The following is a 26,577-nucleotide window of genomic DNA, read 5'->3' as shown; positions in this document are numbered from 1 at the left end:
TAGCTAGTAAGTGTCTGAGGCCAAGTTTGAACTCATGAAGATGAGTCTTCTTGAATCTAGACCTGGCACTCTATCCACTGTGTCACCTAGTTTCCCTACTTTCAATTTACTTAATATGATGAAGACTTTCACCATCCTATCCATCATCTTTGAGATGTTCTCTATGTCATAAATGTCCTTCCTAATGACTAATACCTTCCTGATACCCAGATGTACAACTAGGTCCCAATTAGTGCAAATAATGAATCTCCTGATATGGTCACATTATTTGAATTCACTCTACATATTTCCATCAGGCTAGAATGATTTATTGTATTTTATATAATTATAACTTCAAATAGTAAGGATTTGAGTACATTTGACCGCTTCAGGAAATTAATTACACTAATCAGTACCAAGCTGTAACTACTACTATGGAAATGTCTGACAGGATCAAAGTAGAATGCTATTGTTCTATTCTTTCTGAACACTGCTCTGTTGATTCACTTTGAGATTGAGGGTCCACCCTCTAGATCTTTTTCAATCAGTCAGCCAACAAATATTTATTAAGAACCTACTATGGTTCCACACAATGTTAGGTACTGGGGATCCAAGCACAGCGAGTGAAGTAATTCCTACTTGCAAGCAGAACTGCTGTCTACTCACTAATCTACTATCTTATGGTGGAACATTGACTTTTTTCAAGTGTAAGACATTATATTCATCCCTCTAAGTTTCAGAATATTCTATTCTAGCAAGATATTTTTGCATCTTGACACTGTTAACCAGCATGCTAGATATCTCTTAGGTTTACATGATCTTCAAATGTGACAAGCCTGAAATCTGTGACTTTATCCAATCATAGATAAAAATGTTAAACACCACAGGACACAGTACATAGCCGTAGGGCACTCTACTATCAATCTCTTTCCAAGTTGACATTAACCATGGAATTATAACTCTTTAGATTCAATCATTCATTTAATTTCCTATCTACTCAACTGTACTATTGTCTGATACATCTTTATCTTGTCCACAAGAATAATACAAGAAATTCCACCAATATTTTGTTAAAATCTAGCTAAGTATTATTTGCAACATGTTCAGGTCTACCACCCTAATAACTTGATTGAAAAAGGAAATGAGGTTAGTTTAGCAAAAACCTTCTTGATGAAATCATTCTGGTCTTTGTGATCATTACTTTCTTTTTTAGATATCCAGTAGACTTCATTTTAAACGATTTGCTCAGAAATTTTTCCAGGAAATTAACCTTAAGCTCCTTGGTCTTCACTTTTTATATTCAATTAGCTTTCTTTTTTTTTTTAAACCAAAGTATAACTTTTGCCCTACTCTAGTCCCTGTGTACCCCAGACATTCCACATCTCTTTCAAAGATATGCTCCTTCTTTGAGTACTCTGGGATGTAATTCATCTGGAGCCTAATAATGAACTCATCGACAAACTACTTGTCTTGGACTTATCTTGTGTTTCAGATGCGTTTTAGCTATTTTTGTTCTGTCCTTTCCTATACAAAGATCATTCTTGGCAGAAAAAACGGAAACAAAGTAAGGATTTAATAGCTCAGCCTTCTCTCCACCACTGATTATCATCTTCCCACCCAAGCAGAAGAGCAGTACTGTTCCTTCTCTCACAGTCTTCTTTTCTCTGACATAGCCAACCAATCCCCTCGCTCCCCCCCACCCCTGACCTTTTACTTTCTTTAGCATTCCTATCCAACCTCAGTAGATTGTGAACAGTAACCATCTTGAAATTTACAGGATGTGCCATGCTTTTACTCATGCTCTGTTATCTGCTTTTGTTTCCATCAGACTGTTAAAACAACAACAATGACAACCCCAAAACAAACAAACAAACAAACAAAAATATAACCCTATGTTGATGGATAAGGACTAGTATCCACTGGTCTCTTGAATCAGTTTCCATTTTCCCTGGTCATTAGAATTTTTTTGTTTATGTCTTTAGAATTTCGTTTGTGAAAGCCTCTCCCATTCCTCCCCAGGCTCACTTCTCCTATGGAATTTCCATCTATGGGCTCCTACCTAGACTTTCTCTATACCTTCGAAGTCTTCTATTTCACAGTTTAGGGCTCAGGTCATATTAGGTCCAGCTTTTCTTTTCTTCTCTGGCACAAATTCTAAAAAGAGGAGATTGCTTCCTCCTAAGGTTCCCATCATTTCCATCCCAGCCAGTTCCTTCAATTAGCAGGTATCAAGCCCAGAAGAGAATTCCCTTCTTACCGAATGAAGATGAATTTATCATTAAAGTAAACCAAGATGTTATTAGTTGTTCTGCTTTTAGCAGAGAGAAAGAGAGCTTCAGTAGATGTCTAGATAATTGAAGTCTCCCATCAATACTATATCATGCCTTCTTTCTAGACCTATGATTTACTTCTAAAACTAATTTATTTTCTCTTTGTTTTTGTCTCTGCTTTTATTGTTCTTCCTAATATTTCTCTATCATATTTCCCACCTCCCATTCTGGATTTCCTCACATAAGTGTGTCTTAACATGCAGTACTATTCTGTCTCTCCTCCCCCCCATCCCTATTTTCCTTTTCCTATGGAATAAATGATATATTTCTAAAGTCGCAGGTCAATCATGGTTCTTATCCCTGTGACACATATGTAGTCAGATTTATCTCTTTGCATTAGGATCTCTAATTCTCTTTGGTTCTTACTTATACTTGGAGTATTTGTGGATACAATTTTGTAAGGCCATGGATTTTGTTGCTAGCTTCTTTCTCGGATGCCTCAGGTTTATATCTCATTCCACTATCCAACCATCTATCCAGCCCTCTGCCTGCCATCATTGATCTGATTTTCCCAATCTGGACCTCTACCCTCCACAGCAAACTTGAGACCTGTGCTGCCTCCATATCTGTGTCTTCCTGAATTTATGTTCTAGTCTTCTGGTAAGTTAAGCAATTCACCTATGGTACTCCCAAGCTAGGGCTAACCTGACTCAGTGTATAAAAGTTAGTCTACTTAGCTCAGTATGTCTATTGGCTGGTCTTAGACATTATATCAGGGCAACTAGGTGGCATAGTGGATAGAGTGCCAGCTCTGGAGTCAGGAAGACTCATTTTTGTGAGTTCAAATCCAACCTCAGATGCTTACTGTGTCACCCCGGGCAAGTCACTTGTCCCTGTTTGCCTCAGTTTCCTTAGCTATATAAATGAGCTAGAGAAGGAAATGGCAAAACACTCCAGTATCCTTTGCCAAGAAAACCCCAAATGGGGTCATAAAGAGTTGGACATGACTAAAAAATAATTAAACTCAAACATTAGATTCAAATCAGTTTCAAATCTCACCATCTGTCTGCCTCACCCTTCCCTTCATTTACTTTTAGTTCTAGCTAAATTAAACTACCACATGTTCCACCTACCCGAAACTCCCACCCCTAACATCTTACCAGTTAAAATCCTACCTATTCTTCAAGACTAAGGTCAAATGCCAACTGTTCCATGAAATTCTCTTCCATGCATTTTGTTACTCTCTTAAAATCTTTCACACATTACTTTGAATCATATGTATGTATTTGTGAAGGTCCCATTTCTTCTACTAGATTGTAAGCTCATTGAGGAGAAGGATCCATATTATATTGACCTTTGCATCACGTCAACTCTAAAGACTATTCCCTGTATATTTAGGTAGCTGGAGAAATATTTTAAGATGGTATTGAATGGAATTGAATGACTTTTTACAATGTGTAGAATACTGTGTGAAAACAGAAATTGGTTTAGGAATTACAAAAACTCACTGAGTTCTTAGATCAGTCCATTAATCTTTCTATGCTGAATTATCCCATATCTAAAGTAGAAATGTACTAGAAATCTACTTTATGTGATCCACAATATCATGAGCCTTGTCACGTACAGACTACCTTTGGCCTTATGATGGTCATTATCCTAATTTTATTTGACAGGGTAGATTTGGTTGGGGTGGGAGTGGAGTAAGAATCTTTTGGATTGCAAAGCCCTAGTCATGAGCCCTAGCTCCCTTAATGCTAAACACACAGAAAATTGACAAAGTTCTGACACCTATAATAATGATCTCCTGGGCAGCACTATAGCAAATTTCCAGTGCATTAATTAGTATGTCTCTGTCTACCTCACCACCCATTAAAAGGGACACCCTCTGTAAAATGACTAGAAGCTTTAGAAGAAACTATCCAATGTCAAGGTATTGTTAGTAGAGCAATAGAAATTAACCACCTACCCCATGAGGCTGTTGTTGCAGCTTATATTTTTCAAGTATTTCATAATGGAGTCAGGGGAGCCTTAACTGTTATGTGATTAAATCTTCCATTTTAGCATTGCTCTGGTATATGGTTTTGCAATTTCTTTTCTTTTATTATCAGAAAAAATATTACTACTGTTCTGTATTTTGTTGTGTGCAGTAGAGGAAATTATTGTTTTATCAATGGTATGAATTTCCTGAGCCATTAAAGTCTTACTGCAATGCCTCATTATGGTATAAAGGTAATACTGTGTTCTCAGGGGGAGAGGCTCAGATACTTCCAAGCTAGATAGGCTTTTTCCAGGAGCCCAAGGAAGGGGCATGTCTTTCAATGACCAGTTCAGTTAAACTCAGAAAAGTTCATATTCAGAAGATTCTACCAGCTAATCATTCTTATTTTTCTGTCTATTTTTGCCACTTTGCAAGTCATAAAGATGTCCTACTAAGACAGCATCTCATAGTACATAGAGAACAGATTATGGGGAAAGAATGGTGTTCAAATCTCACCTGACCCTGGGCAAGTCACTTACCTTTTCTTAGACTCAATTTCCTCTTCTATGCAAGGGGGAGGGCAGTAACAATAATAGTAGCACCCCTCTCACAGGATCAAATGAGGTATTATATGCAAAACACTATGCAGACCTTAAAGTGCTATGAAAGTGGTGGGTATTATTATTATTAAAGAGAAAGCATAGAAGAGTGGATAGAAGGTTGGCCTCAGAGTCAGAAGGAGAAACTTTCCTGACTCCCCCCAGATGACACAGACTTCTAAGAACTCCCTTCCAGTACTAGTAGTACTTTCACTTATTTTCTTCAGCGCACTAGTCGAGGAAGGGAATTGGAATGCTCTTTGCTTCCCTTATTGCCTTATTCAGGTTCTCCCCCTACCTCCATCACTCAGTAACCTGTTTGAGCTTCATGCTATTCATATCTATATTCTATCATATCATCTTGACCTATGTCTTGCCACTGGATTGAGATGAAGCTGGAGGAAAGAGTGAGGCTGATGACTTTGCACAGCCCTGCCTCACTTAAATCCAATTCATTTGCAAGTCAAGACCCATCACCCTCCTGATGTCATTGGTCCTCTTCAAGAATGAAGGTCAAACACCACCACCACCTATGCAATGAAAATCCTGGTAGTTGTCATCTACAGATTTCCAGGTTATTCTCTTTCCTTCCTCAATGAGTTTAGCATATGGTTCACAATTTTTCTCTCCTCTCCAACTCCTGCCCTCATGCTAGGAGACATCAACATACATATTGACTCTCTCTCCCAGACTCTCTAACAACTCAATTCCTCAACCTTCTCACTTGCCATGAGCTACTTTTCCACCTTATCTCAGCCAGGAACAAAGATGGTCATACTCTTGATCTTACTATCAATCATAAATGCATTACTTCCATGTTCAAGAATTCCTAAAATTCCTTTTCTGCTCCTAACTGGTAAGCTTTTCACTTCCTTCTCTGTTTTCCTTTATAAAACCTTACCCTTTGTTCACATCATTCTCTCCAATCCCTTGACTTTTCAATTTTTTTCCCCCAGGCCATCTCTCTTGCTTTAAGCACTTTCTCCTCTTTCCCCTGTCTTGACCCCTTGGTGAACCAATTCAACTCTACACTGTTCTCCTCTCCATATCCCTTTTATCATATCACCAATTATGCTCCATCAAACTTTAGCCTTTGATCACTTCTACCATTTATCACCTTTCTTCTTCTTCTTTTTTTTTTTAGGCAATTGGGGTTAAGTGACTTGCCCAGGGTCACACAGCTTGTAAGTGTCAAGTGTTTGGTCTGAGGCCGGATTTGAACTCAGAGCACTGGCCCTGAAGTCAGGAGTACCTATGCACTGCACCACCTAGCTGCCCCATTACCACCTTTCTTCTTGCACATAACAATTCTGACTGGATCCACTACAGATTTATATTATATAACCTCAGCTGGGTCCTCACTAGGCAATTTTACAGAAAAAAAAACCGAGATGATTCACCATGAGCTCCCTCTTCTCCCCTCTTCCTCATCTATTACCCAGAAGTCTTTTGCCACTATATCCTCCTTAACCCCTGTCTCGTATGATAAAGTGGCCTTACTCTTGTTCAAGGCTACCCTTCTACCTGTTCAAGTGATCCAGTTCCATCCTTTCTCTTCTAACAGATTACTTTTTCTATCATCCCAACTGTATCACTTAATCTCTCTCCCTGTCTACTGGATCATTCCCTACTTTCCCACAAACACACTCATATCTCCCCTGTCCTCAAAAAAAAATCTTCACTTAATCCTTCCATCCCTGCTAACTATTATCCTCTATCTCTTCTGCCCTTTGTAGCTAACCCCATCAAAAAGGCCATCTATAAAAGATGCCTTCACTTTCTCTCCTCTCACTCTTTCTTAATCCCTAGAGTCTGGCTTCTGAATTTACCATTCCACTGAAACTCCTCTCTCCAACATTACCAATGATCTCCGAATGGGCAAATCCAGTGGCCTTTTCTCAATCCCCATTCTCCATGACTTCTCTGTAGTCTTTGATACTATTGATCACTCTCATCTCCTTGATACTCTCTTCTCTCTAGGTTTTTGGGACACCAGTCTCTCCTCTCTCCTGGTTCTCCTCCTACTTGTCTTACCATTCCTTCTCATTCTCCTTTACTGGATCCTCATCCAGATCACAGTCTGTAATTGTAGGTATCCCTCAGGGTTCTGTCCTGGGCCCTCTTTTCATCTCCTTCTACAATACTTCACTTGGTAATCTCATCAGCTTCCATAGATTTGATTACCAAATCTTGCCCCAACCTCCTGCTGACCTCCAATCTCACATTCTCAATTTTTTTTCAGATGTCTCAGACTAGATGCCTAGTAAACAATTTAAGCTGAACATGTCCAACACAGAACTCACTATCTTTTCCCCAAACCCTAACCCTTCCTACCTTTTCTATTAATGTAGAGGGCAACACCATCCTCCCAACCCCTCCGGCTCACTGTCTTGGAGTTATCCTTGATTCCTATCTTTCACCCCAACTATCCAAGCTGTTGGCAAGACCTATCGATTTCACCTCTGCAAGATCTGTCATATATGAACCCTTCTCTCCTTTAATACTTCCATTGCTTTGGTGCAGGCTCTCATGACATCATGCCTAGCCTATTGTAATAGCCTGCTGGTGGGTCTGCCTGCCTCAAGTAAGTCTCTTCCTACTTCAATCCATTCTCTAACCACCAAAGTGATTTTCCTAAAATGCAAGTGAAACCATATTACTGTTACTCAGTAAACTCCAGGGGCTCCCCATTGCCTTCAGGATCAAATACAAAATGCTCTGCTTGGCAAACAAAGCCCTTCATAACCTAGTATTGTCTCCCCCCCCCCCCCCCCCCCTTTTCTTTCTGGTCTTCTTATACCTTATCACATACTCTTCAATCTAGTCACCTCCTGGCTGTTCCACAAAACAGATTCTTCTCTCATTCTGGGCATTTCCTGTGACCGTCCCCTGTGCCTGAAATGCTCTTCATCAATTCTGCCTTCTGTGGCCCATGGCTTCCTTCAAACTAAATCCCAACTAAAATTCTATCTTTGACTAGAAGTCTTTCCTAACCCCTCCTAATTCTAGTGCCTTCCCTCTGTTAATTATCTTCATTTTATCCTGTATATGGCTTGCTTTATGTCTCTAGCACTTAGCACAGTGCCTGGCACATAGTAGGTGCTTAATAAATGTTTATCGATTGATTGAAGATAAGGGTTCATATCCTGCCTCTGACATGTATTCATTGTATGGCCTCAGGAAAGTCACTTAAACTTTCAATGCCCCCGGGCAAACCTCTAAGACAAGAGGAAGTTCCTCACTAGGAAATTCCTACGTCAATGAAATGACAAGTTTTGTAAAGAAAAAATTACTATGACTATTATTAATGGTATGGAAAGGTTATGATATACGTTGGTGGAGGTGATCCCTATTTCTGTTGTTGGTGCCCCCATCCTCCTGGTTACCCATGCTTGAAACTTTAGAATCATAACTAAAACACCCTGCTCCTCATTCTTGATATACATCCAGTTGTCAAGCCCTGTTGATTCCCCCTCCAAAATATCTTTTGAATTGAAGTCCTTCTCTCTACTGTTAACTGTCTCTATACTTCAGGATTGGATCACCTCTTAAATTTTATTTTCATTTCTTTTTTTTTTTAAGGTGTTTGGGGTTAAGTGACTTGCTCAGGGTCACACAGCTAGTAGTGTCAAGCGTTTGGTTTGAGGCCAGATTTGAACTCAGGTCCTCCTGACTTCAGGGCTGGTGGTCTATCCACTGCACCATCTAGCTGCCCCTTAAATTTTATTTTCAGATGTATATTCTTTTCTTTCTACCTCTCCCCTCCTTTCAATTGAGAAGACAAGAAAAACCAAACCTTTGTTACAAACCTGCATAGTCAAGCGAAACAAATTCCCTCAGGCTTGCATCACTTCTCTTATTGGTTTCCCTACTTCCACTATGCCCTCTCTAATCAATCCTTCACCTAGTTTCCAGCGAATCTTCCTAACACACAGGTACCATTACATTACTCTCTTCCTCAAAACTCTTCAGTGAAGAGCTCAATTTTTTCAAATTCCTTTATCTGAAATTTAAGAGCCTCTCTAACCTTATTTCACATTTACTTCCCTTAATGCATTCTAATATCCAGTTAACCTATACTCTTAGCTGGTCCCTGATCTGGCTTCCATATATTCAAGCAATCGTGTTCCCCATGACTGGACCAGTTGTTGCCAATTAAAATCCTCTTCTTTCAAGGCCCAACTGAGTTATTACATCCTCCATAAAGTTTTCCTAACAATCCCTCACTGAAAATCTTCTCTTCTTCCCCCTCAAAATTACCTATAGTTTTTTGTCTGGACCTCTCCTTTGCTCTGATCACATTTTACTTTGTGTTATTTTTGTTCATTTATACATTATATGCCTCCTGATAGACTGTGGGCTCCTTGAGGGCAGTGACTATCATTTTTGTCACTTTGTATCTACAGCATCTAGTACAATGTCTTATATACAGGGTATCCCAAAAGTCTTAGTGCAATTTAAAGCTATTTATTAAAGCTATTATTAAATTATTAAAGCTTAAAATTGCACTAAGGTTTTTGGAACACCCTGGATTATACGTATTCAATAAATGTTTGTGGAATTGATTTGTGAGGTGCACATCCCTCCTACTAGGAAGGCTGAGGCTGGCAGGTCTCTTGAGCTTCAGAGTTCTGAGCTGCTGTCAACGTAAAGCTAAGAGGGTGTCTGCACTAAATTTGGCATTGATGCAGGGAACTCTTTGGAATGGGGGGAGGGACACTGGACAGCCCAAGGATGGACAAACTAGCCTAGGTTTGAAAAAGGGATTAAGTCAAAGCTCCCAGGCCAATCAGAGTGTGACTGTACCCACAACTACTCATGAGTTAGGGTTAGTAAAGCTTTATGAGTAAAGTAATGGTTTTATACTTCTGTAACTGAGGCTGGAGTGAGGTGGGGTATAAATTAAAACCCTAATACTTCTAGTCTGGGCAAGAAAGGGAGATCCAGTCTAAAAAAAAATAAACTGCGAGTTTATTGTTTCACTTTCTTTTCCTTTCATAGGTTACTGGTGCAGCCCATATTTAGGACATCTCTTACTCCCTGAGGTTGTAAAATGTGAGAAAGATCTAAGAGCTCTTACTTTTTTGTATGTAATGAGTTTTTGCTATTATCCTCATAAAAGCCCATGAGAACTTCAATAGTAAAAGTTCAGTCCATTTTCTCAAGGGCTCTTGTGCAGATTTCTATAATCATTCATTATGCCAGCAAAAAAGAAGCATAAGGAACCCAATGTTGGCTTTCTGAGGAGTGGAGGTGTTGGTGCTTGGGCTGAAAGGCAGTAGATACACAGTCCTTTTCTACATTCAATGAGAAAACTGTAGCTAACTGCAAATGACCTAATAAGCTCCATCATTGATTACTAAGGGTAATTCACACCAATTAAAAAGCATATTTAGTCTCACAAATTCAGTGCTCCAGATCAATGCTTTGTCCCCGTGCTGTGCAATCAGTTTCTTTCTCTACCCTTAATGCAGAGCATAAGAACAGCTCCCCCGTTTACCAGGCTGCATTGGCTTTGAAATAAAAGACCCTATTTGTTCTGATAACCTGTGCTTTCAATCAATGCTAAATGGATTCGTTTAATAGATTTTTCAGATGCCAAGTCTATCAGTCAATTTAATGGCACTGAGCTCAAATCCCCAGAGTCATTGCATTATGTAACCGGGTAATACATCAGAACTTGGAATAAAACACAAATATTTTAACAGAGCAGACACTCCAGCTTGCCTCTGTCTGTCACATTTTTCCATTCCCTTGCTCCTCATGACCCTTAATATTTCCCCCCCAGGATATCTGCTTGTTTAGCTATTTTGAATGCCTTGTTCATGGTAGCTCTAACATCCACCAACTGCTTGGATTCCCCTTTCTCCTGCTGGGTCATCCAGCCTGTTATCTCACTTATTCCTTTGATTATACCAACAGAAGGGGATCCTCAGGCCTGCTCTAGGAGTTTCTGTAGAGATTAATAGATGTAACCTGCATAAGCGATGACCCTGGAAGCCCAGTTCTAGTGTGATACTCCTGGTGGAGATGTCAGAGATTCCACAGGGAAGGATTATAGGAGGTTCACTCTGCAATAAGAAATAGAAGGGCAACTTCTCCCCCATACATGCTTCCTTTAGGAGTAAAGTAATAATTGCACGCTGCTATGACTCAGACTGGGGCTATGGAGATACAAATTCTAAAGTACTTTCTATTAGGCAGTGGCCATCTGTGATTCTAATAAAGGGATAGAGATTGGGTCTGTGATTTCATTGATGTAGGGAACCCCCAGATGAGTAAATATTTTTTAAATCAATTCATGTCAACACCTTCTCTTATAATATTGGAAAATTCTTCCCTTATACACCAAGTAAGTTTCATAGAGTCACATGGCTAGAATGTGTTAGCTTTCTATCCACTACACTATACTGCCTTTCCATGAAAATGATCTTAAAATGATCCTTCCAAAATAATGGTATCCAAACTTGACCAAGTACATGGATTGATACCTATGGAAAATGAAGAAAGTGGCATGATAGATATTCTATCTAGGTTATGTACTAGTTTAATAACAAATTTTCCTTTTTGTCCACTTATAGGTTTTTGTTAATAATAATAATAGTAATAATACCTCACATTAAGCGCTTTAAGTTGTGCAAAGCACTCTTCAAATACTATCTTATTTGTTATTCACAATCTCATGGGGGATGTACTTGAGTTTTTATTGTCATTTTGCAGACAAGGAAACTGAGGCTGAGAAGTTAAGTGATTTTCTAAGGATCATACAACTAGCAAATACCTGAGATAAAATTTGAACCCAGGTCTTTCTCATTCTAAGCTCATCACTTTAACCTTTAGGAATTTCATCAATGTAGGCATTAAAACAGACCTTGACCCCACTTGCATTTACCAAGTTTACCTTATACCTTTCTATCCTTTCTTCCCACTCTGACTCTTCACAATGACCTCACAGTTAGATTAACTCAAAGGGTCAAACCTAGGCAAAATTGTGAAGTCATACTACCACTAGTAGGTGCTCAAGATTTATTGCATGAACGGATGAATAAAATAGGTAAAATTTGTTTTATTTAACCTCAACCTCTCAATCTGCTTCCTGTTATTCTCTCTCTGTGGTATTTGGAATTCCAGAATCCATTTGTTATGTCTTTCTTTTCTTCTATCAAAATATGCTTCCAGGAAAAGTGATGAAACTGTCTTATAGTAAGGTATAAATGATGGATGAAAGGTAATGTTGGATAGTGAGCCAGTCTCAGAACTAGGAAGACCTGGGTTTAAATCCTTCCTTTGACATATAACTGGCCATGAAGCCCTGTTGAAGTCATTTACCTTCTCAGCACCTCTCTAAATCATCAAGAAGGTGCTGATGTGAATTAGCAGAGGGAGTTTCCTTCCTTGGGAGTTCCTTCTACTAATGGAATAAGAGATCCAGTTCCTATCCTCTATAAATGATGGAAAGTTTGAAATGTTGCCATTCCTAGGGACAGTGATATTTAAAGAGGGTCAAAACCTTGAGCTAAGTGAATAATTGGGTTCTAAACTTGAAACGTCAGGCATCACTTCCTTGGTATGGGTTGTATCTTTTTGGGCTGATCGGGTCTTCTCTTGGCCTCTGAAGTTATACTGTATTGGTGGTTATCTAATCTGCCTATAATTAAGGCTGGTTTAGCTTATTCACAGTGGCTGTAACATCCACCAACTGCTTGGTTCCCCCAATATATCTATCTATAGGAAATTCACTCAGAGTTTCCTCATAGAATCCCATGAAAACCAATTCTAAATAAAAACAGAAAGGGAAAAAGAGAGACAGAGGAAGGAGGGAGGGGAAAGAAAAGAAACTGAATAGGTTCATTTTATTTTTTATTGTTACCTGTTTTCTCCTGGGTGCTAAGCAAATCATCTAGGGCTTAGATTAGGGGTGCTGTATGTGATCTAAATGTATATTCTATGAGGTAACACACATCTTCTTGGGGAACAGACCGCAGGTCATATGATTTACTGGTAGAAGCAACATCTAGCCTAACCCTATTATTATACCAATAGGAAAACTAAGGTGAAAATGATTTTGAAAGGTTAAAGGATTTGCCCAAGGTCATACAGGTAGTAAGGAGTAAGGATATGATTAAAACTTAACTCTTCTGATTCCCAACTTAGAATTACATTGACTATACTGTGCTACCTATCCATTTTTCTGTAAACACATATTTTTTCCCCTAGCATTATACTATATTTCTTATATTCATAAAGGAATTGAACAAATATCATTAGATGATATGAGCATGCATTTATAAACAGACCTATGCTTCTCTTACACCCAGATACAGCATTAAGTACTCTGGTTGAGGCATATTTTGGTACTATTAAATTTGAATTCAGATTTAAAAGGGGCCAGAAGGAAATGCAACCTAAAATTTTGTTAGTTCAAGAAAATGGTGCATTTCTTTAAGAAGGACCCAAAGGTGCATTTGGAAAGGGCTGCAGTTCCTTTGATTTACCATTTTCGGCAGGTACTGCTTACACATTTTGCCTCATTCATCATCATGAGATCTGATTGATTGAGCTTCCTTGTGTAGCATCAATGCCAGGAGATCAAAACTGCTCTGAGAGCATCTTGATCATGTAAACAGCTAAGCTCTCCAGACAGAAATGATCTTTGCTGGTGAACATCTTGGCATGAGCTGTTTGTGACGGATAGAAAGCTATCCCCATGCTGACGGAACAAGAGGCCACAATACAGGAATGAAAGAGAAGGTCTTGTTGGTTTATTTTTTTAAAGTATTCCTCCTGCCAACTGTGTGTTCTCTGAATTTCTCTGTGTTCTCAGACATGAGTGCTTCCATTGACAGAATATTCTTTGTGATGAATATTGTAACTGAGTTGAGGCAGAAAATTCAGAAGGTCAGGAAGGGCCACACTACTGGCTAGGATCAATTTAGATTGAAGCTTCTGTGTATTTTACCTGACTTTAGGTACTAGATACCTTTAAGAATGTATTCATTTAAATAAGATGCTTTTAGGAATTAAGCATACGATGTTAAATAGGCTCAGAAGAACAAAGGTTTTACAAAACATTTTTTTTTCTTTTTCATGTGGCAGGTCTCTTGACTCCAAGTTCAGGCTGTGTCCACTTTGAGGACATAGACTCTCAATTTCATTTCTGTGTTTGTATCAGCATTTGGTCTCTGAACCAGGGTTGCATTATCCCCTAAAGAAATTAAGCATTTGCTTGGTGGTCTTTGGGGTACTTTTGTGGCCTGTGTGACCCTGGGCAAATTATTTCATCTCTCTGGGCTTTAGTTTCCTCATCTAGAAGTTGGGTGTGCCAGCACCATCTTGAACTGGTTTAGACCAATTCACAAGAGCTGATTGTTAATGTGTGAGCAGTTACACCTTGGAAATTGGCAAGTGCTATAAATAAGGGTTTGATTTATTGTTTTGTTGCTTGTCTAGACTTAAGAAAGTGATGGAGAAAATGTTAATAATGTAGATAAAACTCAAAAGTGTGCTGTGTGGGCATTATTCCACAACCCCACCCTGCCCACCCTTTATTGGTTGTGAAACATTTATCAGCCTACCTTTTCAGAAGGGGGTGGGATTAGATGATTTTGAAGTTTCCCACCAGTTCAAAGTTCTATGCTATTTCTTATTTTGCTTTTATCAAGAGGAGTGGAGGGAACCACAGTGACTAAATATACCCGGTGTTCAGATTAGTGGTGAAATATCCTGAGATTTTGCCTGCTCTGCTTTGTGAAGATGGCATATTTCTTCTCTGAACTATCACTGGACTTAACAAAGAGCCTGAAAAGTAGTTTGTAAAAACTCTCATTAAAAATGAGGGAGTTGATCTCAGAGTCATAATCATCTGGTTTCAAGTCCTAACACTGTTGACTGTGGGCAAGTCATTTAACTCTTTTTGCCTCAGTTTCCTCATCTGTAAAATGATCTGGTAAGACACTTATAGCTAGTGAGTGTCTGAGGCCAGATTTGAACTCAGGAAGATGAGTCTTCTAGACTCCAGGCCCAGCCCTCTTACCCATTGCACCCCCTCGCTGCCCATTACTCAGTCCGGTGCTCTTTCCATGCTACTAGATGGCTTTACAACTTTCATTAATGTAGTCTGGTCAGTAGTTTTTGAGATGGCAAAGTGGAATTTGGTTCTGGAGTCAGAAGATTCAGGTTCATAGTCTAGCTCTGCCACTCCTTGGTAGTATGACCTTGGCCAAGTTCTTTCACCTCTTTGGGTCTCATCTTCCTCATCTGTACTTCGAAGGTGTTGGAGTAGATGGCATGTGAAGTCCTCTCTAGCCCCCCAATTCATCCCTTAGGCCCCCTCGAATTCAAAGAAACAAGACAGATAGGTTGGATAGTGGGTAGATCTCTGGGCCTAGAATCAAGACCAGAGTCAAATCTGGCCTTAGATACGTACTAGCTGTGTGACCTTGGCCAAGTCATTCAACTTCTATCTGCCACAGTTTCCTCAGCTGTAAATTGGGGATAATAATAATAGCACTTACTTTGCAGGATAAAAGAGGATAATATTTACAAAGTGCTTCACAGAATGCCTAGCATGTAGTAGATGCTTAATAAATGCTTATTCCCTTTTTAGACCCCATGAAACTCAATCTGCATGATTGCTATAAGGCGTAAGCAAAAGATAGTCTATTTTGTTCAAGACTGGGTAGATCCCCGCTCTGTAGACCAATCCACTGAGGATTATACAAACATATATGTTAGGTACATTCGTTTTAGGTAGAACATGGTTGTCTGGCAGGGCTTTGGAATTAAGAAAAAAAATGCATGTGACCAATAACTTTCAAAGGCATACAATCCCATTTCTTTTCCCAGGGTAGGATCCCTGTTCACTGATTCTGGGAAATAGTTGCTTATGGCTTTAACTTCTAATATTGAGCAAATCAGGGGAAAAAAATTGACCTTTCCCTTTTATCTAAATAGAAAAGATGTGTGTGGGTGTGGGAGAAAGACAGGAAGCAAGGCCCAGAGAAGTGGGCCCACTGTAGAAGAGCACTGAAAACTCCTGTCTCTCAGGGTTGATGTGAAGATCAAATGAGATGCCTGTGATGTGCTGATGTGCTTAGCACAATGCTGGGCACATAGCAGGTATTCAACAAATGCTTGTTGTTTTCCTTTCTTTATGTAGACACTTTGTCTGATGAACTCAAAGAAATTTAAAGAAATTGCCTCATGAGAAAATACATATCTCTGAAGGTGAGAGAGGAGACGTTCTAATTGTGTTCATTTTTACCTTGCAGATAGATAAGGATTTTGCTCAAACTTTTGTAGTGGGTCAGAGTCATTTTCAGGAATAGAGCCAAAGATCTCCAGATTTCCAGTTTCATCCATCCATCCATTCTGTCCTTGCCTCCAGCAAAGTACTTTGCAAAGTGACTTTGAAGAACAAAGGACTGAGAACCAAGAAGTCTAGGTTTTAGTTGGGATTTTGCCTGATTTCTTGAGCTCTTAGACTCTTTGCTTCAGTTTTCCTTTCTGCAAAATGAGAGTAGTGATATCTGCAACTTACTAGCTCACAGAAATGTTGTAGGGGTCAATTAAGATAACAAGCATGAAGTCACTGTGGGATAAAGGATAAAGTAATATCCAATTGGCATGAATGTTAATATTTATATGTACTTTAAAATGTCCTTTGAGAATGACTAGTGGTATGTAAGTTTTAGGTTGATAGAAAGTGTAATTCTAGACTGTTTCTTTTAGCAAGTACCTTCCCTTACTTGACTCTATGACAGTCCTATTTGGACTAATTAGAAGAGATTAGTACGGATCAGTGAAAAGTCTGAGTTATAAAACAATTTCTGAGAAAAATCCCCACAGTTTTATCATCTTCAGCTATACCTTGTAATAGTAACTCAAAGTTCTGTTGTTGTTCAGTCATTTAAGTCTTGTCTGACTCTTCGTGACCTCATTTGGGGTTTTCTTGGCAAGGATATAACTCAAAGTAGGCTAACCAAATATGGTTTAGCATAGGCCTCATTTTTATAAACAAAATAAATAGATGAGTAGTTAAAATAGATTAGTCTAAAAAGTATGGTTTTTGTTCATATTGTAGTTACATTATTTCTAATGTAAACTGGTGCTTCTGAAGTACTAGAAAGCACTTTGTCATTCACTAGGTAAAAAGTGCATTAATAATCTTATTTACACTATTGTTTTTTTTCTTCAGAGAGAAAGACAGATGTAAATTTCTTCCCAGTTTCTCCCCAATGTTGATTATTTCTGAATTGTTGAAATCTGAATTAATTACAGTGGATATAAAAACATCTCATTCCCCGCTTCATGCTTATCCCAGTGGTTAGGGCTACCAGTGCATGTTCTGCACAGTTTGTATTCACTCTTCAAATAATCAGCAAGGGACGGCAGTTAGTCACCTGCCTACTTATGTTGGAAATACTGTGCGGCAGCCTCAGATCATGGGAGCTTTCCCAGCCTGCTTTGTGGAGATTGTCCAATCCCACACTTGACAGTGTTGGGTGGCTGTAACCAAAAGAACTCAGTTTTGCCTTGTTTAGATTAATCATCTTCAATGGCTGGGCTGCTTTGTAGGTAAGGTTTGTGTGCTCTAGAAATAAGCATGCATGTTTCTGAGAGAAGCAAAGAAACTGACTTCACAGTCCTTAAAGTGCTCTGTGACTGCAGTCATTTTGACCGTGAGTTTGAGTATGAGAGGCTCCAAAGACTTGAGCTTCTAATAGCTCTCTGCTGAAGGTTAGAGGTCCAGGCTTTCTTGAGAACCTACTTCATTAGTATTTTTCTTCTGCTGCTGGGAAGAGTATCAATTAGATCTTACTTAACTTAGTTGTAGAAATTGGGGCACTAATGGATTTACTCTCAGGGATCCTGAGTATTATGAAGAATTGACCCCATGCAAAATTGTAAAGTATGTGTTTGTCTTTGAACCTATAAAATGAGGGGAAGAAGGACATGGAAGGACTACTCCAGAATCTTTGCCAAGAAAACTCCAAATGGGGTCGCAAAGAATTGGGCAGAACTGAAACGACTGAACAACAACTTCTTTCATGGTGCTCCCCACCTCATTCAAATGTCCCTCCTTGAGGGACATGGCTGTTTTTGCCTTTCTTTGTATTCCCAGTGCTTAACACGTTTTCTGGAACATAGTAAACACTTAATAAATTTTGTTGAAAGAGAAATAAATGTCTTCTTGTTGACATTCCCTTTGACATTCACCCTAGTCCTGGTTCCCCTATATTATTAACCCCTTCCTCATCTGGCTACCAGTCAGCTATCTACTATTTCCTCCTTTTAACCAGTGTAGTTGGTTCATTCCCCAAAGTGTTTACTAATAGTTTTAAATGATGCCTTCCCAGGAACACTTACGTTTTAATAGTGGACCTATTTGACTAGGCTCATTATACATTGCTCCCTTTTACACACTCTATAATCCAGTCAAAATGGTTTTGCTCTTCCTTCCAAACAACATTCCATCTTTCATTTCTGTGCCTTTGCCTAGGCTGTTTCTGACTTATACCCCCTTATCTCTGCTTCTTAGAATTCTTAATTTTCTTTAAAGCTCAGCTTTAATACATGAAAACTGTTCTGATCTTCCCAGTATCAGTCCTTCCCTCTGAAACTATCTTGAATTTCTTATATATATACTTCTATGTTTACATGTTATCTTCCCTAAGGAAATATAAGCTCTTTGAGAGGAGAGACCTCCCTTTTAAAAAAAAAAGTATATTTAGTAAGTGCCTACTCTGTGCAAATATGTCTTATTTGTTCTCATATCTCACTATGCAAATATATTTCATCTGATCCTCACAGCAATCCTGGGGGGGCATAGGTGCTATTATTGTCCCCCTTTTATATGAGGAAACTGAGGCAGACAGAAGTTAAGTAACTTGCCTGAGGTTACACCACAAGTAAGTGTCTGAAGCCAGATTTGAATTCAGGTTTTTTTGACTCCAGACTCAGCACCCTGTCTCTTGTGTACCCAGTTTTTTCATTTTTGTATCCCTGCCACCTACCAAAGTACCTGGAATGTTGATAGTTGATAAACTCTCAGTTGAGTGATCTATAAGCTCATAGATTTTGAAGTCATCTAGTCTAGTAACAACTGAGGAAACTGAGGCCCTGAGAAGATAAGAGATATACACAAGGTCACATAGGTATTAGGTGGCAGTGATGGGATTGGTACCAATGTGCTCTCATTCCCAGTCTTTCAACTGTGCCTTGCTGCCTCCCAAGAAGTCTGAATACCATCAATGAATGAGTCTCTACTGGCTGGATTTCAGAGTAATAGGGGAGACACTTGCAGATGGAAGAAACTTCTTGGTACCCCCTCAGGTACTCCCATTTTGTAGTTCAGTGTTTTGGCTGGTAGGTTAAAAACAAATAATGGATTTTTGTACTTACACTGAGAATAAGTGGTTCCGGTTCCACTAACACTGAATCTGTTTAAGTGGAGTCTGTGTGTGACCACATTCTTCTGGGGCTGGAACAGAATGATGTGCACTTTAGGTGCAAAGAGACATCCCAGGACCACAAAGCCACTCAGGCTGACAGAGATGCACATGGTTGTGGTCTGCACCTAGGAAGAGAGGATTTGATTGGAAAGTCTCACTGGCTTTTAGAGACATGAAGACAACTAACCAAAGAGGGCCCCCCAACATGGATTATCTACAATCCAGTTCCAAGTAGTTAAAAAATACAGTAGGTTTGACGATGCCTCCTCTTTGATTCATCAATGATCAAATGAGATAATAACTGTAAAGCAATTAGCTCTGTGCCTGGCACATAGTAAGTGTTGTATAAATATTAGTTGTGATAATGATTATTATGGGAATTCAGATTCCCAGGGTACAGTGTTTATAAATAAAGGCAATTGCTTTGCATTACTGGATGAATGTTTTAATTGTCTCATACTTTTCCTTATTCTGTTCATTTTGCTCCTCTGTGAAGTGTTAGTCAAAGCCACAGATAAAACCCTAACACTGAAAGAAAGAGTAGCTGCTGTGAAGATTGTTTCAGTCAGCAAATTTGCTATCTTTAAGATTCTCTGCAGTGTTAAAAAAAAAATGGATCCTCTTTAAAAACAATCTTCTTGTTCTTGCTAGGAATTCCTCTGCCCCACCCCCTCCACTATGGATTACTTACTGTCTTTTTCACACTGAAGGCATTAATAACTTCTGTGTAGAGCAGAGGTGTAAAATGTGAGGCTCGTGGGTTGTAACCCACCCACAAAAACTCCACAAAATGTAATTGGGAAATACTTAACAAAACAAAGAAAAATGTATTTTGACACAGATAATGTTAATTTATAGTTTTATAAGTCAATGTGTGGCAGCAGGGATCCGTTTATTTGACACCATTGGTCTAGAAAATCTTTTATGTTTATCTTTTCTTTGTTGAATCTCTAGAAACTTTGGTAATACCAATCATTCATTCTTCGCTCATTCTCTTCCTTGGGTTTCAGTTACTTTTTTTGCTTTCGGAGTGGTCTGACCTCCCATGTTACTTTATTCAACATCTCTGACAGTGATTCCTATTTCTTTCCCCTTTTATATCTGAAGTCATTCCTCAAGGCTCTTTGCTCAACTTGCCTTTTTTTTTTCATCCTTCTGTGCTATTTTCTGGATATGGCCCATAGATCTCTCTATTTGGTTCCCATAGGTATACTGGCAACACTCAAATTAAGACTAACATACATCTCCGAGATGGGACCTTGAAGGGTACTGTTCTTGAATTTTAATCTTCAGTGTAATAGAATAGGGATTTTGATTTCCCTGGGATGTGCTTTCTAGCAAGGAAAGGTGAGTTTCTGGGTCACAGGATACATAAGTAAGTACCAAGTATTTGTTCTTTCAGTTACTGGTTTCATTCATTCATTCATTGGATAGGATGAGAACTGGACCTGTGATTTCACTGATATTGAGAAACTCCCAGATAAAGACACGCTAGCTACCAATGCAGGTTGAAACATTCTCAGAAACGTGTAATTTTAGAGAGTTCCCTAGAGAACTGAGAGGTTGTGTCTTGCCAAGGGTCACACAGCAAGGACATGTCAGAGGCAGGACTTAAACCCAGGTGTTCCTGGTCCAAGGCCAGCTTTCTGTTCTCTATGCCACACTGCATTTATGGGAGCAGCTAGATGATGCCATAGTGCATAGAGTACCAGGCCTGGAGTTGGGAAGACTCATCTTCCTGAGTCAAAATCTGGCCTTGACACTTACTAGCTGTGAGACTCTGGGCAAGTCATTTAATCCTGTTTGCATTAGTTTCCTCATCTGTAAAATGAACTGAAGGAAATGGCAAATCACTCCATTTTTATAAGGAAAACCCCAAATGGGGTCACGAAGAATCAGTCATTTTTCAGTTGTGTCTGACCTTAAACATCATGCAAACTCAATCCCATCATTCTATAGATTGAGGAAACTAAGGTCCAGGGAGGTGAAGTGAGAGAAATGGTGGCACACACAATGGCACATAACAAACATTTAATAAATTCTTGTTCCCTCCCCAAGACCACATAGCTAATAATCTAGCAAACCAGGTTTCAAACTCTGGTCTTCTGACTAGGAGTCCAGTTTCTTTCCACTATACTCTTCCAGCAGGGAGATGAGACAAACATAGGTAACTATAATACAGAACATTACATAGTAGGTATGTTTTCTTGTTGAGTAGTTTTTCGGTCATGCCCAACTCTTTGCGACTCCTTTTGGGAGTTTCATGGCAAAGATAGTGGAGTGGTTTGCCATTTCCTTCTCCAGCTCATTTTACAGATGAGGAAACTGAGGCAAACAGGCAAGTGACTTGCCCAGAGTCACACAGCTAGTAAATGTCTTCAGTCAGACTTGAACTCAGGTCTTCCTGATTCCAGGCCTAGTGCTCCATCTACTGTGCCTCTTAGCTATCCAATAAGTATTTTAGAGAGGCATAAAACAAGGCCCTACATGAGATTCTGGAGAATGGCCACCAACTGGGGAGGAAGGAAGATTTTTATCAGCTATGGCATAGTGGATAGAGCACCAGCATTGGAGGCAGGAAGAGATGCATTTAAATCCTGCCTCCCATTTACTAGGTATGTGACACTGGGCAAGTCACTTCAATTTCTCACCTTCATTTAGACTAAAAATTGTAGGGGAGATGTCAATCTGTATTGATGGAGATGTGTCTTTATCTGGGGATTCTCTATACCAATAACAACAGGTCCAGTTCCTATTCCTGTCCTTTCACCTGGCTCCTTTCCCTGCTGCTTATATACATGACAAGGTCTCTCCCATTCTTTAAAAATCTTTACTGCTGATAGTTGATCCTCCATCTATCATGCTAAATATTTTCTTCCTTTAATATCCAAATGCCTAGAAAAAATCACCTGTACTTATTACCATCAGAGTGGGCAACAGTGACCAGAGCTTTGTCCTAGGACATCAGTTTCAGTGAGACATATTTCCTCTCTGTTATGATTCTCCAAGTAGTTACACTTTGCTATTTTATATAAGCAGCTCCTTCTTTTGTATGGAATAGGCCAATACCCTCAGAGTCCTGTTACAATAGAATCCTTCTCCTGAGGTCACCATCTACTTGTCACCATCTAGCTAGCCACCTCTCTTTCCCCTTGCGCTTCTTCCCAAAGGGTTGGGGTATTTAGTACTATCAGCCACGTTCTGGAATCTCTGGGGATGACCTGAATCCATGATATGTCCTCTGTAATACCTCTTTTCCCCAAACTAAATTTGCCCTGGACACAATAATTCTTAGTTATGGGTCTCTTTTTTAACTTCTTGCAATCTGGTTCCTGTTCTCACCACTTAATTGAAACCATTCACTCCAAGGAAGGCTGCCAATTTTTTGAGGCTGCCACTGTTTATGCGGGAGCAGAGAAGGCTTAAACCAGGTGTATTGGAGACAAGTAGAACTGCCTTATCAGAGTCAACTGTAAAATTTTCAGTGTGAGCATTTATACTGCTGAAATCAGCAAGCCTTCCATACAAATCAGGGCTTGATGTATTATTTTTTGTAATTGTCTAGGCTTAAGAAAATGATGGAGAAAATGATAATAAAGCAAATTAATCTTCAAAGTTCATTGAGAACTTTTTTCCCCTCAGAGAGCTGGTTGTTAAATATTTACCAGCATACTACTAGCCCAGAATAATTTATACTATCAGGTGCCTTGACTAGTTTTTACTTTACTATTTGCCTCAGAACTTTCCTGGCATTTTTCCAGGACTCATATCATTTTACCAGAAAAGAAACTACGAGGCCACTCTGTTGGATTAGTGCCACTCTAAAACAAACAATGAAAAGGAAATCTATATTTTATATTGTTAAAACAGAAATACTAAAGCAGTTCACTTCCTTATGGCATTATTTATGTTTACTCCCTGAAGTATTTTCTGTTCAGTCATGACTCTTTTGGGGATAACCATTTTAAACCATTGTGTCCAGAGTTCAGACTAATTATCACTGCAATTATTTGTAATCCCAACCTCCCAAATCACTTCTGCTGAGAATGGTTCCATAAATATTCTTTTAAAAGGAGGAATGAAATATACTCAGAGAGAGTGAGTTAGGAGGTGAGGTGGAGATTCTATATAGAAGAGGGGCCAAGTGAACCAATGTAACCCTCATTGATCTCCAAAGAGGAGAGTGTCCCATATGAATGGGATTTGGGATTTGGGTTGCACTAAGTTCTACAGTTTTTTGCTTTAATCCAGGGAAAATGAATCTTCAAACTGCTTAGTGATTCCTATAATTTGAGCCGTTGTACTTTTCTGAACCTTTTTCTGTACTTTTCTGAAGAATTGCCTGGAGGCACTGAGTGGTTAGTGACTTGCCCTAGGTCACAGAGTCAGTATGTTGTAGGGCCACACTTGAACTCAGGACTTCCTGACTCTAAGATTGGCTCTATCAAGCTTCCTCAATATCTTGTCTTGGTTTTCAAAGAGTTACAGAGACTGTTATATTTTTAAAGACTGAGGTCATTTTTCTAGCTACTGTTCAGCTTTCCTAATTTTTCTTGTTCATGTTGTAAAGGACCCAACATATAGAAATCTTACCTCTTACCATACAGGAAAGTAGGAAGAGAAGGAGATGAGAGAAGAGGGGAGCTGATAGAAGGGAGGGTAGTTTGGGGGAGGTAAAAGTCAGAAGCAAATCACTTTTGAGAATGGACAGGGTAAAAGGAGAGACAGTAGGATAAACAGGAAAAATAGGATGGAGAGAAATACATAGTGGGTAATCATTACTGTAAACATTTTTTTTACAGTGAGTTTCTCTGATAAAGAATTCATTTCTCAAACATATAGAAAATGAAATCAAATTTATAGAAATAAGAACCATTCCTCAGCTGATAAATAGTCAAAGGATGTGAACAGGCAGTTTTCAGACAAAGTGATCAAAGCTGTCTATAGCCATATAAAAATACTCTAAATTAGCATGGATGAGAGAAATGCAAATCAAAACAACTCTGAATTACTATCTCACACCTGTCAGAATTGCTATTATGATGGAGAAGGAAAATGACAAATGTTGGAGAGGATGTGGGAAAATTAAAACACTGATGTAGTATTGATGAAGTTGTATACTGATTCAACCATTCTGGAAAGCAATTTGGAACTATGCCCAAAGGGCTATAAAACTGTGCATACCCTTTGACTAAGTAGTACCTTTACTAGGTCTTTATCCCAAAGAGATTAAAAAAAATGGAAAAGGATCTATGTGTACAAAAATATTTATAGCAGCTCTTTTTGTGGTGGCAAAGAATTGAAAATTGAGAAGATGCCCATAAATTGGAGAATGATTGAACAAGTTGTATATGATTGTGATGGAATACTATTGTGCTTTAAAAAATGATGATCAGGATGCCTTCATAAAAACATGGAAAGACATATATGAACTAATACAAAGTGAAATGAACAGAACCAGGAGAACATTGTACACAATAACGGCAATATTGTTTGATGATGTACTATGAATAACTTAGTTGTTCTCAACAATACAACGATCCAAGATTGTTCTTTAGGCCTTATGATGAAAAGTGCTATCCATGTCCAGAGAAAGAACTGATAGAGCCTAAATTCAGATCAAAGACACTTTTTTTAACTTTCTTTATTTTTCTTGGATTTTTTGTGTTTTCTTTCACAGAATGACTTACATGGAAATGTTTTTTGCATGACTACTCATGTTTAACCTATGTCAAATTGCTTGCCTTCTCAATGAGGGGTGGAGGGAGAGAATTTGGAACTTAAAATTTACAAAAAAAGGATGTTAAAATTGTTTTTTGCATGTAAATGGGAAAAATAAAATGTTAAATAAGTGAAGGACCCAATGATCTGAGTTATTCTGAATGATCTATTAGGTAGACTAAATATGTTGGGCTGTGTTAGTAATTGCTTGCCTTCCAGTCTTTCAATTGTTTTGGGGGTTTTCTCTAGTCAATCTACAATTATTTTTTGTTTCAAGTTTTATCCATTGTTGGAGCTGCCAATATACAAAAGTTTTAAGGGTGAGAGAAATTATTATTTCTCTCTTATATTAATAATCAATCATTGCATTAGGACTAAGTTTTCTCCCTCTGCCTTTCTATTTTCTCATTCAAAAATCAACCCGTCAGCTATTCTGACAGCCTTCCCAACTGGGAAAACTTAGATTTGATCAAAAAGTAAAGAAATTCTAGCTTAGGTGAATTGGTAGATTCTAACCCATTGTGTTTTAGTCAGGTCTTAATGGAATTGAAGTTTCTCTTTTGTCTAGATTGCCCTAGACTGGGGTGATCTGGGAAGAGATAAGTCTCTTTGTCCAGGACTGAGTGATCAGAGTCATGTCCCCCAGACCCTCATTAGAATAAACCATCTCTTATTATATTATTCATTCCCTCATTACCTGTTAATCAGAGTTGGTTTCCATCCTCAGGAACACCCACTCTTCCAAGGGTGTATAAGCATGGAGTGGGCTCCATGAAGGGTCTTTGGTTTTGGAGAGACATCCAAATGATCCTTTAATTATTTGCTAGCATAATTAATAAAATGATTAATTACCCAGAAACTATATCTCTTGAACTTTTATATGTCACAAGGGATATACCAACATGACAAATAGGATTACTGAATTTGGGGTAGCTGTTATGCACCAAGTTCATTATGTCTTTGATTAAGGTTTAAATTGGAATCACTTTGGATGAAGACCACAGAAATGCATGGCCAGTAGAAGCTTTATGAAAACATCAATTCTTGTGCTCATTCTTTGGTGGGAATCTTGGTTCTGGATGTTCAGGGCACTTTAGGAAACCTCTCCAGAACAACTGAGGGATGTTTTCAACACACTGAAGATTTGGAATGGGTGGATGTGCTGCATGTGTGAGAAGAGAGGGGAGCTAGGCTGAAGTCTCCACATTTGAACTGCATCATGTAAAAGCAATATAAACAATGGCATCATCAGCTGTGTTTGGCTTTCTTCTATCACGTGTGGGTTAGAGTAATTCTTATTCTTATTTTAGTGGGAACATTTCATCAATATGAGGGGACTCTGCTTGTAGAAACTTCTTCTAGTGATATAGTTATGCAGCTTATCTGTAAATTACAGGCTCAGAGACTCACCTGGGATAGGGAGAAGTTAAGTCACACATGCATGGGAGCACACACACAGCATGCATAAGTTATAGGACTTCATTTCAGCTCTTCCTAACTCCACGACCTGCCCTTTAACCACTGTGCAACGCTGTCTCTCTTGTGTTAAATTTAAGAAGCACACTCTAGAGTCACTG

The 26,577-nt window shown here is 38.8% G+C and overlaps 1 protein-coding gene across 1 annotated transcript in view; it reads right to left on the bottom strand.

Moving 5' to 3' along the window:
• Window positions 1–26,577, bottom strand: part of GRM3 (glutamate metabotropic receptor 3) — a 121,895-nt gene that overhangs the window by 2,722 nt on the left and 92,596 nt on the right. The window contains exon 4 of the mRNA XM_027838513.1: window positions 19,230–19,404. Coding sequence (XP_027694314.1) covers window positions 19,230–19,404 — 175 coding nt within the window. The remainder of the gene's footprint in view (window positions 1–19,229; window positions 19,405–26,577) is intronic.

This window comes from Vombatus ursinus, unplaced genomic scaffold (genome assembly GCF_900497805.2).
Source record: "Vombatus ursinus unplaced genomic scaffold, bare-nosed wombat genome assembly UNPS02014830.1, whole genome shotgun sequence".
In the NCBI taxonomy this organism is placed as follows: Eukaryota; Metazoa; Chordata; class Mammalia; order Diprotodontia; family Vombatidae; genus Vombatus; species Vombatus ursinus.
Note: the sequence above shows the minus strand (reverse complement) of the source record. Positions and strands in the feature narration are given on the sequence as shown.